Source organism: Osmia bicornis, chromosome 1 (assembly GCF_907164935.1).
Source record: "Osmia bicornis bicornis chromosome 1, iOsmBic2.1, whole genome shotgun sequence".
In the NCBI taxonomy this organism is placed as follows: Eukaryota; Metazoa; Arthropoda; class Insecta; order Hymenoptera; family Megachilidae; genus Osmia; species Osmia bicornis.
In genome coordinates, this window is record NC_060216.1 from 5,121,242 (window position 1) to 5,136,265 (window position 15,024).

Consider the following 15,024-nt stretch of genomic DNA (forward strand, 5'->3'; position numbering starts at 1 on the left):
ATTTCATGGCGATCGAGATAAAAAGATTGATCAATGGCCGCTTACTGTTCAAATCGGCGATCGGTAGGACAGTTGAAAGTTCGCGGTGAAAGTAAGCCACATTTTCGGTTCGCTGCAACCTGCCGATCGTACGGTTCCTCGATGTATCATGTCTCTGTAATCCTAGGACAGTCGAAGGATTCAAGGGCAGTCGAAGAATCTCGGGCACGTTTGGACTTCCGGCGCGTTCAAGGAACACGTTCCACTAGTCGTCGCTTTATTCTCTTTTATTTCTTCCCCTCTTCTGCTCGAATTAATCCTCCAACTTTTCTTCCTCCCGGTTTCCTTCTGATTCCTCGTCGAATGACTGGACACCTTTCGATGGTTACTTTTTCGCAACGACTCCCTGGAATAGAGGAAACGCGGTGTACGAACGACTCTCATTCGTTAGTCATAAAATGGTGGGTCGTTGACACGGCATACTTGTAAATACGACCTGCACGATAGATAAAGCCGAGACACGGCCAGAGACCCGCAAATAGCCGATGGATGTATTCCAATTTTTAGGTTATGTACGCCTATTCTTATCCCGGCTTTACAACCCAATTCTACATATTCTCATACTTGCCTATGCAATTAATCGTCTTTATCGACGCCAACCTTATTTCTCCGTCGATAACCGAAATGTCCGGTCGCTGGAATGTTTATAACGGCGCTAATAAAACGAGGCCTCGAGTAATCGTTCCGCGAGAAATTGTCGTCCCGTATGAAAAGATTCTTTGTTTCGTGAACGCGTTTCTGCTCGGAACTCGATGGGAGGTAACGATATATGCTCTACAACCGGCAGGAAATTACGAGTCGAAAAAAAGTCGCCGAGCATCGCGATGAATGAACCATACTCGTGTTCCCGATTCATTCTAACACCGATACGTAATGATTAATTGCAAACTTGCGTAAACACCTACTAATCGAGTAAAACAACAATCGTATCTGCGCGGTGACCTTAAACCGCAGATAAATTTTACTCGAGTATTATTTTCTTTAAATATAAACCAGTTGATTAATTATCAACAGTAAGAGAGGTTTTTGTACGACTCGAATTCATTACCAAGAACGAGGATGGAATTCGTCGAGCAGACTCATCCGCAGATACGGCGATCAATTTTTCTTTAAGTCTAGAAGGCTAAAATTAAACCACGGCAAGACAACCCTTTTTTGTCATAGCGCAATATTCTGAGAGTTCTCAGAAGCAACGTATAAACATTTATTTTTAATGCATCGTGTTTGTTAGTAAAGAGTGTTGCCTTCAAACGCGGTCGAGATCGAAGACGCGCCGTGTGCGTCGTGTTCCATTTGCGATTATCGACCCCGCATTGTACGCGTCTCCGCGAGAAATCAATGTTACCGATCGATACCAAAAATTTTGTCGAGGGCGTGTGAACGTTCAAACTAACCTATCCATTTGTTACTTCAAAAAGTCTCGAATAGGTTAAAGTGTAGGTTTGTGAATAATTTTGTTTCTTATTATTAGATGACACGATTCAAGATAATTAAGACCAATTTTGTACACCAACAGGATATAGCGCGAGGCAAACGGAAATGGCTGCTCGACATACCAATAATGTTGAATAATAACAAACTTATCTATAATTTGCTTATAGAATGCAAAATTCAACTTTGAAGCGTTAATCTGGTTAATATCTAATAGCCTAAGCACAGAGATGTTGAAATTTTTCAAAATTTCAAACAAGGAACGAGTGACCGTCAATGGCGGCAAGTCCAGTAATTTTTTTACTCCCGATCAAACTGGACTCCGACGCGATGAAATGGAAGCACGTGCGTCACAAAGAGAATACAAAGAGCGAGCAAAGACGAATGATTGTACCGTGTTGAAACGTTAAGAAGCACACGGACGACGAACACCTTCTATCCCATTAAAACAAGAAACCTTTCGCAACTCAAAGAAGTTAATTTATCCGAGTAACAATTTCTCAGCCGCTTCGAGGTCTCTTGTACGGTTTCAGTGGGTGCACGTGAACACACTATAGTACTTTCTCACAACCACGCATGATCGAACGAGAGAGAAAACATTCACGGTAATCCGTTTTCGAAACTTAAAGACACAGGATCCGGAATGACACGAATCGTCGTCACCGAAACGCGTACAAAGATGTAAAAGGGCATGCCTCGTCTCGCACAATCGAATCACGCTTCCAACGGTTAAATATAATACTTTGAAACAGTTAGGGAATAATATACGGTTCTTACCGAATTTGCACAGATCTCGATCACCGGTGTCGATCAGCTGTGCGACAGTTGCGAAGGAAACGGAAGACAGCGTTCTTGTGCACCGTGTTAAAGACGACACAAAATAAACCCACGCGTACGGTGCGCCGCATGCCGCGCGACTGACGCTGCTTTCCTTTGAGGACCCACCATATACCCCCACCCTTCGCCTTCGCGTTTGCTTTCGCGTTCGCCCTCTCCTTTTAGCGGGAAACCATACTCCGGTGTATCGTAAGCTGTCTTATTATTCTTTTCACTACAATCACGTTTAAACTTGAATAAAAACATCGCATCGTTTCGATTATTCAAATATCAGTCATCTATGCGAAAGAAACAACTTAATATTTACTAATGTTTAAGTATCTTTTCAAACTCTAAACTTTCGCGCGAACTTCAGAACTTGCGCCTATGAGGCAGTGTGCGCATGCGCGTGGAGAAACTTATAACCTCCTAAAACTGTCGCACGTTTAACGGTAAAACGATAACGTTATAATTATTTATTTTTCAAGACTTTTAATTCATTAATATTAATATATTAAATACTGATAATGCACTGTACGCATCCTATGCTGTCCATAGAAATAAAATATTACTTTTAATTATCCAAGTTTCCATTATTTATCATTATCTCATTATTCATTTGTAACAGAAAAATGTGTCTATTTTTAAAATCTAATATATAGGTATGGACATTCAGTTATTTAAAGGTGACATGGAATTTTATATTTCATTTTTATAGGTTCTTCACATTCCCAACGGGATTATATCCTTATACATACATATATGTATGTAGACGTTCGATGACGTAAGCGCAACTCCGAAAGAATTTTGAAGCGGATAAAACACAGGAATTCGAGGAGCAGGATGCGAGCAAACCTACTTACTTCCTCCTTTCTTACCTCCACGTATTCTAAATGCATGTGCTATTGTACGAATACACCGTTGTTCCTGATGCTGCATTCTCGACAAAATACCTAGAGAAGAAATATTTTTGTACAAAGGAATATTCAAAATTGGAACACGTAGAAACCATCTACAACTGTTGTCGCATACAATAGCAATGAATTTATGAATTTCTAAATAAACCAATACTTGTTAACAGAGATATGAAGTTAAAAAATTTTAATTGTTTTCACTTTTCACCTTAGTCAATAAGGTTTGCCTATTTCAGAAATAGCATATACATAAAGAGTAAAGGTTTACTGTTAGTAACCCTTAAAAACATGTTTAAAAATCTGCATCTGGCAAGGATTTTTTGAGCATCGTATCTATTTACAGTGATTTATAGTGATTCGATCGTCTTACAAACAACCGGGATACGTCTTCGTGCGTCGGCGAACAAGTATTCGAATATCAGACTTAATGTCGCGACATTCACAAAAATGGCAATGAAAACCTACACGTCATTAGAAATAATATACATATATACACATGTCCATTAGATCACCAAAAAAAAAGAAAAAGAAGTTTCAGATATCCCTGTCTCTCCCTAGAATATCTCCTTAACCCTCTATTGCACGAATTTTTATGACGAATTAAAAAAAATATATATGGCTGTTAGTCTACTTAAAAATGAATGAGGTCATAAAATAAATAATAAAATTTTATTAGAAAATGTTATTTATTGCATTTTATGACTGTTCCTGCACGGGAACTTTATACATATGCAAGTACAAAATCAATCAAATAAAAAAAAAAAATCTCCATAATAACCTTGTGGCCCGCGGGCCGCTATTTGCCCACCCCTGCTATAGAACATTTGAAATTTAAATTTCCAATTGGGAACGAAATGCAATAGTGGGTTAACTAATAAATTTTCGACCCATTTTAGAACTATAACTGGGCGCAGTCGTATGGGACACCTTGTACGTACATACATAAATACATGTTATTTCGTTTTATTTTACACCGATATAAAAGAATAACAAAGATACGTTTGACCGTGGCGGATGAAAGAAAACAGAAAATCATTTTAGCGAGGATGAAAAATGGAAAAGCAAATAAATGAACGTTCCATAGAACGGTCGGACAGCAGAACAAGCAGGGACAGTTGAATCAATATCAATATCTGAGACGAGTAACGTGGGCCAACGACCAGCCGTTTCCCGCGAGATAAAACTGCGTTAGGACAAGAGATACGCGATGAATTCATCCTGCCTAAGATGGGTGGGTGTTCTGCCGGAAATACGACGCCGGAACCACGTTCCTGGATCATCGTGCCACAGCGCGACAATAATTACAACACTGCCCTTCATCGAACGAACGCGCTGCTAAATATTACCATTGGAACTGACACGCGGAACAATTGAGGACCTTGTAACTAAAAGGATGCAGTTTTATTTTAACTTTGAATAAATTAAAAAATAAATGCTTATAAAATGATTGCTTTGGTTTAACCTGGTTTTCTATTTTAAACGATTGACAACGAGTTTAAAGACGAAAAATATGAAGAGTATAGCTAGATAATCGAACAAGTTGTAAATTCTGATTGAAATTGTAGGATGTTGAAAAAAACTGTGATCGTTCGTCACAACCTGCATAAAAACTAGCGAGCTACATATCTGAATAAAGGGACAAATAAAAACACTGATACAGAAGTATCAAAATGATTCACGGGCAGACACAGTACGCCGGAAGCTGATTGTTTCGAAGGATGGTGACCTCTGTGCTTCTGTCTGCGGCGGGTCAATCGCCTTTTTGCCAATTAACTGAATCCCTCTGTCCTCGTAAATTAAGTGGGATTGCTGTCCAATTACTGTCTAACTCGAAATAATCCAAACGAGGTCGCGTTTCGTCTCTGTGTACCTCGGAAAATCGTTGATAATCTATTAAGGTTCCTTTCACTGAGATCCTACGATTAAAATTACCGATAACTCTATTATTATCTATTTTCTATCTCTGCTTGTTCTTCGTCAGCTTCTTCCCTACATTGCAACGAATTAGAAAGTAATTTTGAAAAATATAACCTCTTAGCGCCACCTTTACTGGTTATATCAAAAGAATTCATTTATAAATCTCTTGATATCGCATCAATTAATTTCACGGATACCATTAGTCGCTTATGTACGAAACAAGATTTCTTTTTGTTCTTTAGATTAACAGATACTCTTATGAATATAGAATAAACAGTATACAAATATGTACTCACCTAATTGTTTAAAACACTTCACTGCACATGCGAATTGAATTTCTTATAATAAGTTGGTTATATTTCGAAGGGTCGGTGAAACACTTAAGCAACGCCATCTATTGAGAAGTGTGGGAGACTGCTCTTCCCGTACCAGGCTAGCAGAATACGAGGAAGTGGCACAAGAAGAGTAGCTTGTAAGACGAGGACAGGTATACCTACCCTCACTCCAAGATAGCATCGCGATAAATAAATTATAATTGACGCTGAAATGATGTTTTATACACTTTTGTACATGTAGAAATTTTCGCATATGATTTTGACATACATTTCAACTATAATCAATTATTAATAAATTTCAAAAGTAGCGATTAACTTCTAAGTAAGTGATTATTCCGAAGCAGAATTGTAACAAAAGTATTAGAAGAAAGCTTTAATTGTCTGTTTTAATTATTAAAACGTGGAAATTGGTTGTGAAAAACTAGGAAAGTATCAAAAGTTTCAGCCACAGGTCAATTTCAATTGTGTTAACTTTAAAAATTATTAATAAAATACCTGCAAGAACTGTGTTTAGAAATTCTGTATTCACTTATTATAAGAAACAGGCATAAAATTAAGAATATTCGCATAAAATAAAGTATTTGTGACACCACTTTAGAACTGGGTAAATATGTCGGCGTTGTTGTATGTATATAAGTATTTACTTACATACACGTGGTTATCCTTATCTACCACCCCGACGCGTTATGCGAACCTGGTGTGCCACCTTCTCGAAGTTCTAGCCTGGTACCGAGAGAGCAGCCACGAACACTTCTCAATAGATGGCGTTGATCAAACATCTAACTAACGCGCGAAATACTACTGATTAAACAATTCAATTCTGACAGCAAAGTATGCGTGTATTTATCTAATAAGAAAATATATATGCGCCTATTTTGTTGCATTAATATAAACAAACCATAGTTTAAGTTGAAATTTAGTGTTAGAAATCTAGTGTTCTAACAATAGATTTTCTCAAATATTCTACCTTCTCTTTTCTGATAACGATAATGAAACAATAATTACGCTTTTAATTACACATAACAATTTTATAGAAATTGATATTATTATATGTCGATAACACAGAATTACACAAGAATATATCAATTGCAATTGTTTGTTACATGTAAAATAAAATAATGAATATACTGTTGCAATAGATAAAAGTGTTTAAAGAATGTTTTACCGCGACCAGACAAAGCGTTTAAGTATATGCCCATAAGGAATCTTGCAAATACTGTTATCACGATAACACAATCTTGAACGAAGCTTATAAAAGCAAGCATCGAGTGGCTAGTCCGGAACCACCAAGTGTCCACAAGTGTCAACGAACCAAACTCAGTTTGCACGGAATACTAATTTAAAATTTAGATAAAGTCAAATAATCAGCGGCGAAGCGTACCTCGACTTTCATTTCGTCGAAACACCTCTGCAAATCGTTGCCACACAAATAATTAAAGTTAATCAAGGTAACTGAAACGCGACGTTCTGCGCTCACGAACCACCTAAAACGTGTTCTCGAATTATCTCAAGATTGCAATGAAAGATTGTTCGCTTCGGTTACTATAGTAAGTACTTGCATCTAATTCTGAAAAAAACTAGATAAGTAGCGTCACTTATTGTTAGTTGACCACATTGTAAAAGAAAAGTCGGATCGAATCACCGATCGAGCATTCGTTCCCATTGTTTTTCTGATACGGCACGAAATGAGTTTCACCTGGACATTATCCAGGCGCAGAACGATCGAATTCTTCCGCGTCGAGTCGGCACTGAAGAAAAGACGAGCAGCGCGGAGAACAACGCCACTGATAACCCCTTACGCCCGTTTAAACGTGCCATATTTTCAAACACCACAATATCATCACAATTATTTCTTTTTTTCAATCTTTTCGAAGCACGTACTTTGAAACTATAGGTTTGCATAAATCAATATTTATGACATATTAATTCATTCAGTTTTTAACCGATTAGAAGCATGACAAAGTATGTCAAACTGATAAGTAAATAACAAGGGCAAAGTGGCGGTGTGTCGGCTCGTTTACTAGCGTACATACAGAACTGACGTTTTAATATCTGAAATGAAAAGGAAAAAGCTATTTGAAATTAGATGCTTCGTAACAGATGCCAGTAAATACTGCAAGTTCGAGAGAAGGAACAGTAAAAATACTTCACATTTAAAGGTCATTGAATTCATGGATTTTGTACAAGGAAAAGTAAAAAAAGATAAATGGATTTACTTTTCCTTGTACAAAATCCATGAATTCAATGACCTTTAAATGTGAAGTATTTTTTCTGATGTTGTAAACGTAGCATCTATGACGAAAAAATATTGTCTAAAGTATGGGCCTGCCACCCCGGTGGCCGCCCGTGGTATCCATTTCAAGCGGGACGCGCGAACAGGACCCCTGCTGATATTTCCCACTGAAGGGAATTTCTCCCGTGAAAAATCTCCAAATTTGTTAGCGCAATATCTCGTAAACAAATGAAAATCAAGTGTATACATGCAAGCTTAATGAATTCGAATTCAAAAGCACTATCAAATGATCGAAAGAAAAATATATAGTTCCATTTAAAAAACCAAATTTTGCCATTATATTTTTGAAAATAATGATGCAAAAAAAAAAATTTGTTTACGTCAAGATGTTGCTCTATCTTATCATGCAATTACCACCAAAGCAATTTCCTGTATCTTTAATAGTTTAGGAAATATTGGAGTGTTTCCAGTTACGCGGAACACACTGTATACGTTGGGTTAGAAGTCGAAAGGGGCCACAGCGACGTTTGGAGCGTTGAATCACAAAACACACGCTGTGACGATTAGATCTCTGCTCGGTTGGCCGGTGATACCGATCGAACCGGGACACCCCGTATATAAGAGCAGGCCACTCGGCCGGCGAGGCACAGTGCGGTCCGATGAGATAGGTAGAACCGATTCTCTAGTCTAGTGGCGTGTAAGATCTCGACAGGAGAGAACGTGCCAAGTTCCAACGATGTTGCGTTGACCGCGACCGGAAACGTTGAAAACCGCTCTAATACTTCCTCTTCTCGAGCCTTGAACTCCGTCGGTGTCGCGGTTCGATCCAACCATTTTCCACCCGACTGTAATGCGACAACTTTGTTCACTAAATTGAAGAATCTAAAGGCTCTTCAGAGGTGAGTGGGAAATTTTTCTTTCTTTTTCCTTCATCGAAAGAGGAAGCAGACTTATCTCATCATCGGTTCGAAGAATTTCGAAGATATTTTTTCCTTCGTCACAAACAATTCCATCGACCTCCAGACAGCGTCTCGACTGTTTTGCACATTTTTTTAGCACACGTAGAAGGATTTTAGTGATGAACAGAGATCATGCTTCTGACACACGTGTCAGTCTTTCTTCTGATTTGGCGCGCAGTGAACCTTGTGTAAAATTAACAGGACACCGATTCTCGTTCCTGGTTCAAGCGTATTCTCTTCATTTTCTATTGGCAAATTTCATTAAGGCGTTTCAGTTTGGTAAATATTTCTTTAATAATACTTTGCTGATTCAAATCCTTGGCATACATCTTTTTTATTTTTAACAAAAGTCAATGTTACGAAACCTACAAAAATAATCCATCAGTTCAGAAAACAATAATATTATCACTTGTGTCAGCGGTAATTTAAAATTAAACGAATAATGATAAATGTAAGAACTCAAATTTAATCTCCGTGTTCAAATGTTATATTGTAAACATTCAAATAACTAATATATCAAAATTTGCTTTCATCAGATAATAAAGGGAAGCATACAGATGAGATTAATTAGTGAATCAGTTTATTCACAACGCAACAGATAAATAAACAATTTTCAAAATTTATTAATCTAATTTCAAGTTACTTAGAAAAATTAAAAATGATGAACAATCAAATAAAAAATTTACCGACCCACATTAGTATAATTAGGTAAAGGGGCGAGACTGGACCCGCCCCCTTACCTCAAATATGGACTGGCCCTCTCACCATTCTAAAATTGTTAATATTCAAAAATTTCCAAATAATTTCGGAATTTTTAAATTAGAAAAATTTCAAAATAATTTTGGAATGATTAAATTCCGAAGGAATCAGGGCCCTCCCCCCAAAAATCTGAGTTATGTCATGTCAATACGTCGATAAAGGAAAATTCAAAAGCAAACCCCTTCGAAATGTCATTGAAGAAATATAATAAGTAAATCTAACGAAGGAAACTTCGAATCGTTCGAAATGGTTGCAAAGAATCCACAGAAACGCGTGCCAACACGCTTCGAAGAATTTCCACGTGGGACACGCGTTTTCCATGGGACAGATCGACACTATTCGCGAGGACATCGTTCCCATCGCTATAGTAATTGTTACATTCTCGCAGTATCTATTCGAAGAATTAGGGACAACGACGACACTGTGTACGAGGAAACGATTTGATGCTTTGGGAAGGGAAGTCTGCTCTCGTAGGAGGGCACCGTGCCAGGAAGCCGATATTGCTGTGAACGACACCCTATGGGACGCTCACGAGGTGTACCTATGTTTGCATCATTGCTAAATACATTCATTCTGTTAATGTTAACATTCTATAATTGCAAAATTGTACATTATTTTTCTAGTTGTTTACAAATCCTGAAATGCGTACATTAGATATCGCATTATCAGTTTGTGTAAATGATTACGTAGCACTTGACTGCGATGTTCCAAAGAATGTTGATCATCCGAGTAATGATAGAGCAATCTTATTGATGTAAGATGATCTAATGTCACGTCTGGAATTATTGAGAGTCAATACTAAGTCTCTTGCATCTTGTACTGGTGTAATTAGGATTTTTTTCTGGGATAAATCTCTAAGCTTTATTAATAGTGACAAGTCTTGGAATTTTGAAATTCTAGAATTTCAGAACCCCAGTATAAATTTTTGAAATTTAAAAATTTTATACTGTAGGATTTTAGAATCATCGAATAGCGAGGGGGTCAGTTCACATTTTCAGGAGGACCAATTCACATTTTTAAGGGTTAGGTTAGCCTAACCTAACCATCCTAGTCCCTGCCTAATTCAATTTTTCTGTTTATAATAAAATAAATAAATATTACTTGTTGTTGTATCGCGATTCATTTCTTATCACAGGAAATGCACAGAGAAATGTGGTGCTTAAGTTTTCTTTTAATCGGCGCGGCGATGGCCGGAGAATCGGGCCCCGAGATCACCTACCCCGAAACTCCGATCGAATACTCGCCTCTACCACACGAAGAAGATCTTCCTCCACCATCGCCGCTTCCCGGCATGCTTTATCCCCGGGAAAGTGAATCCCGAGAGGTAATCGATTTTTTACTGTTAATCCTTCTTCACCCTAACGATCACGAGTCCTAACACATTTCTTCTTTCTTTGAATACAAATATTTCAATATAACCGTTTTGTAGTAAATGAATCTTTATAGGTAAAATCCCTGGATGGCATGTGGGACTTTGTAATTTCACCCTCGGAAGATTCGTTAAAGGGTTACAAAGAATCGTGGTTCTCCGATGACTTGTCAAAGGTATCGTAACAAAGCTTCAAAGAATTTAAACTTTAAATTTGTTAAATAATTGTCAAAATACTTGGCCAAGTCTTATGGATTCACCCAGTTGCGCAGCTTGGGGGGTCGGAATGCTCAACTGACCCCATGGTTACGCCACTAGGTTTACTTCCGCGTGTCGTTATGCGTTCATATAATTATCAAACTATTAAAAAGCAAATGGAAGTAATACTCACACGTTTTTACACGAACATATGGGAATTTGTGTTGCGTAAATGTGAATCTCGCAAATTACAGATTATCAACAAGGATTCATTTATGTAGATGTACCGCTTCGTGTAGGTAGGAAAAGTGATGCAAATGCCTGTTCCTTCGTCGTACAACGATATCACAACCTCGAGGGAATTGAGAGATCACCTTGGGGCTGTTTGGTATCAGCGAACGTTCTTCACGCCTTCTTCTTGGCGCGAACAAAGGGTCTTCGTTAGATTCGGCTCCGTTAATTACCTCGCTCAAGTGGTAAGTTACACTAACTTCTCGCTATCAACAGAAAAAATATCTTCGTAGTAAGTAAAGGACTAACTCTAAGTATAAAACTTACGAAATTAAAGTTCTTCTTGGATTTCAGTGGATAAACGGTGGATTGGTAACCAGTCACGAAATAGGCCACCTTCCATTCGAAGCTGATATATCCTCCTACTTGATTTATGGGGGGAAAAATCGCATAACCGTCGCGGTGGATAACACCTTGCTTCAGACGAGCGTACCACAGGGGAAAATTGTTGAAACTGCTGTTGATAATGGGACGGTGCACTTGCAGTCTTACACTTTTGATTTCTTCAACTACGCTGGCATACATAGGTGAGTTTAAAAATGATCATGCTGAATCCTCTCGATCAAGCTTCATCATTAGCGCGTTCTGAATTCCTTCGAGTATTTAATTAAATGAAATTTGCGAAGCAAATCACCAGCGACTTCCAACGGCAATTAACATATTAACTAGACAGAACGTACATCGCATAATAGACTCGTTGACCCATCTGTGCAACTTTCGGAAAATTCATGTCGTTGAACGTTGAAAAGCTTCGCAACAACTATGAGATCGGCGCTGATAAACAAATAAAGTTAAACTACCAGTGCAGAACAATTTATTTATCCTGAAATAAAAGCAACATTCAACCACTTTCCTACGAGATACGTTTGATACCATTGAACTAACGCGAGATTGAATTGTGCAGACCTGTTTTACTACACACGAAACCACGGGTCTACGTCGAGGACATTTCAGTGAGAACGGGACTGATCGGTGATGTTGGTATCGTAAAATACATCATTCAACCGGCCGGCTTACACGAGCATGAAATTCCTATCTGTAGAGTAAGCCTTCTCGATGCCGAGGAGATCGTAGCCGTGAAGGAGCCGGTTTACGGATTTTCCGGTACGCTGAAAGTACCATCCGCGAAGCTATGGTGGCCCAGGGGTATGTCCACCGACCCTGGATACATGTACACTTTGGAGGTAGAACGTTACTTTGTTTAATTACCTATTTGTAAAAATACCCTCGGTAGTTTAGCTTAAGTAAGATAATTTCAATCTTAGGTCACACTGTCCATGCTGAACGACAGCGGAGTAGATGTCTACAGGATGCCGGTCGGTATCAGGACATTGACCTGGACAAACACCAGTTTATTGTTGAACGATAAGCCCCTGTACATGAGAGGATTCGGTAGGCACGAGGATTCGATCATAAGAGGACGTGGTCTGGACTTGGTTACCGTAGCCAGGGATCATGAATTATTACAATGGGTCGGTGCAAATGCCTACAGGACTAGCCATTATCCTTACAGCGACGAAGTACTCGACGTGGCTGACCGGTAATTCTAACTTTAACATTTTTTATATTACAAAAGTTTACAAATTACTGTTAGATATAAAAAGGAATATCGTTTGATAAAAAAGTGGATTTAAGGACTAATAACATTTTACTTTATTTCTTTAAAGATTAGGTTTTTTGATTATCGACGAGTGCCCGTCCGTGGACACCGAGAACTTTACGCCGATCCTCCTTTCGCGTCATAAGGACTCATTATCCGAGCTTATAAGGAGAGACAAGAACCGTCCTTCGGTGATCATGTGGTCGATCGCAAACGAGCCTAGGACGCAGCTACCAGAAGCTGGAGAATATTTTAAACAGGTGGCTCATCACACGAAAGCACTCGATCCTACCAGGCCAGTTACTATTGCTATGGCACGATCAGTTCAGGTTACTTTTATTTTATTATTTTACATCTTCACAATACATGAAGCTCCACGAAGCTGTTGCTCTTACGTTCCTTAAAAAATATGAAACACTAGATTAATAGAATATAACTATAGCGAGGACGATTCATTTGTAGGAGGATAAGGCCGGCGAATATCTTGATGTGATTAGTTTTAATCGTTACAATGCTTGGTACAATAACCCAGGTAGATTGGATACAATAACGAACCGAGTTATAGGAGAAGCGGAGGCTTGGAATAAAAAATATAACAAGCCTGTACTTATGTCCGAGTATGGAGCTGATACTATGTCTGGATTACACGAAGTATGTTTTTTTATAATTACAATATTTCAAAAGAATCAATCTTTTATATCTGATAGTTTTTAAAAATTCAGGTTTACAAGGTTTACGCTCGATGTTACATTCATTTTGTTTCACTATATTATGTTACAATCTTTTAGTTGCCCGAATATGTATGGAGCGAAGAATATCAAAAAGAAGTGTTCTCTAGACATTTTGAAGCATTCGATCAATTAAGAAACAAAGGTTTCTTCATTGGAGAATTTATTTGGAATTTTGCAGATTTCAGAACAGCTCAAAGTAAGTGAATATAAGAAATTATAATTCGATATAAGAAATTTCAATCAAATGACAATAAAACTTAATTAGATTCGTATATAGCATTCATTAGAGTAGGCGGCAATAAAAAAGGCATATTCACGAGGGAGAGACAACCAAAAATGGCAGCATTTCACGTTAGGAAGAGATATCACTCCCTCCAAAAGGAACTAGATGGGACAGATATACCGACGGATCTCGAAAATTACATTTCGTTTCATTATTAATATCTTTTTTTAACACTTCGCAATTTTTTGTAAACAAATTTTTTTAAAAAGTGTCATTTGTCTGTACATGTATGTGTTAAAATGTCAAATTATCATTATTTTTTAATAAACATTTGATAAAAAGATTGATGGAAAACTTATTCTGATTTGGTATCTCTCCATCCTAAAATTAGTATTGTAACATAAGATTGTACGGAGTATGTCATTTTTATACCTTTCTTTGTAATGTACCAATTTCAATAGTATCACAGTATATAATGATGGTCCAGTTTTGGTCCAACTTTGTACAGATCTATGCGTATCAACATGGTTGATCATCAACTGCTGGTTCTACAACTTTTAAGCACTCATTTGCCATTTCCAAAAATATTGGTTCAGTCATAGCCAAAGCAATAACCTTTGTTGGATTTTTATCAGTCAAAATTGCACGCATGATATTTCTTACATGAGGATTCTTTAAACAATTTCTCAAATCCTCATTATAACGCAATTGTTCTAGTTTTTCAATGGGAACTGTATCCTCTGTAGGAAATTCATACTTGATACGTTCTGGTTTATCTTCTTTAACTTCACCTTGCTGAGATTCCTCTGGCTGGCAATTACTTTCTTTATGCTCCTTATAGCAAATTACAGAACAACTAACATAAACATAAAAAATATTTATTAATTTTTCGTATTGAATACATCGGTAAAACCTTAATATAAAACTTATGCGAAAAAGAATAGATGATTAAATAAATAGATCAACTGCACTATGATAATTATACACATAACCTTTAATGTACTTACTATGGTACTTTGCATATGGGACACTTGTACGAACAATCTGTTTTATCACATATGCAACAAATTTTAGTCATTATAAAGTTTTTTGAAACAATTTCACTTTAATTTCATTGATTTTCCGAATACTATTTGGCGGTTCTTTTCATGCAGTCACATGGAGTGCGCAGAATTGTCGTGTTCAACCACGTGATTGCAGCAGCACCAC

General features: G+C 37.6%; 3 protein-coding genes across 8 annotated transcripts in view; 1 reads left to right on the forward strand and 2 right to left on the reverse strand.

Annotated features, from left to right (window-relative positions):
* The window catches only part of LOC114876911 (matrix metalloproteinase-2), a 118,408-nt gene extending 115,172 nt beyond the window's left edge, over positions 1 to 3,236 (reverse strand). Inside the window, exons 1-2 of one of the 4 annotated variants that reach the window (XM_029188837.2) lie at positions 3,165 to 3,236; positions 46 to 385 (exon numbers count right to left, since the gene is read on the reverse strand). The gene's annotated coding sequence lies outside the window, so the exon portion shown is untranslated. Of the gene's footprint in view, positions 1 to 45; positions 386 to 639; positions 743 to 2,247; positions 2,377 to 3,164 lie in introns of those variants that run through there. The other 3 variants (XM_029188836.2, XM_029188838.2, XM_029188839.2) reach the window with 3 other exon arrangements.
* A 4,967-nt stretch (positions 3,237 to 8,203) lies between these two features.
* LOC114876910 (beta-glucuronidase) lies at positions 8,204 to 14,158 on the forward strand. 3 transcript variants are annotated; one of them, XM_029188832.2, is made up of 11 exons: positions 8,204 to 8,584; positions 10,539 to 10,727; positions 10,850 to 10,948; positions 11,270 to 11,446; positions 11,556 to 11,788; positions 12,166 to 12,445; positions 12,527 to 12,801; positions 12,929 to 13,190; positions 13,324 to 13,512; positions 13,650 to 13,788; positions 13,858 to 14,158. In XM_029188832.2, the coding sequence occupies exons 2-11, from the start codon at positions 10,542 to 10,544 to the stop codon at positions 14,031 to 14,033; spliced, it is 2,016 nt and encodes a 671-aa protein (XP_029044665.1). In that variant the 5' UTR covers positions 8,204 to 8,584; positions 10,539 to 10,541; the 3' UTR covers positions 14,034 to 14,158. The 3 variants fall into 3 exon arrangements, with proteins under 3 accessions (XP_029044665.1, XP_029044666.1, XP_029044668.1); XM_029188833.2 differs by having other exon boundaries at positions 8,216 to 8,584; positions 13,870 to 14,158; XM_029188835.2 differs by lacking the exons at positions 8,204 to 8,584; positions 10,539 to 10,727 and having other exon boundaries at positions 10,857 to 10,948; positions 11,225 to 11,446.
* LOC114876912 (zinc finger HIT domain-containing protein 3) lies at positions 13,182 to 15,024 on the reverse strand. Its single transcript, XM_029188840.2, has 3 exons — positions 14,823 to 15,024; positions 14,248 to 14,671; positions 13,182 to 13,260 (listed from the first exon to the last, which is right to left on the reverse strand). The coding sequence occupies exons 1-2, from the start codon at positions 14,891 to 14,893 to the stop codon at positions 14,335 to 14,337; spliced, it is 408 nt and encodes a 135-aa protein (XP_029044673.2). The 5' UTR covers positions 14,894 to 15,024; the 3' UTR covers positions 13,182 to 13,260; positions 14,248 to 14,334.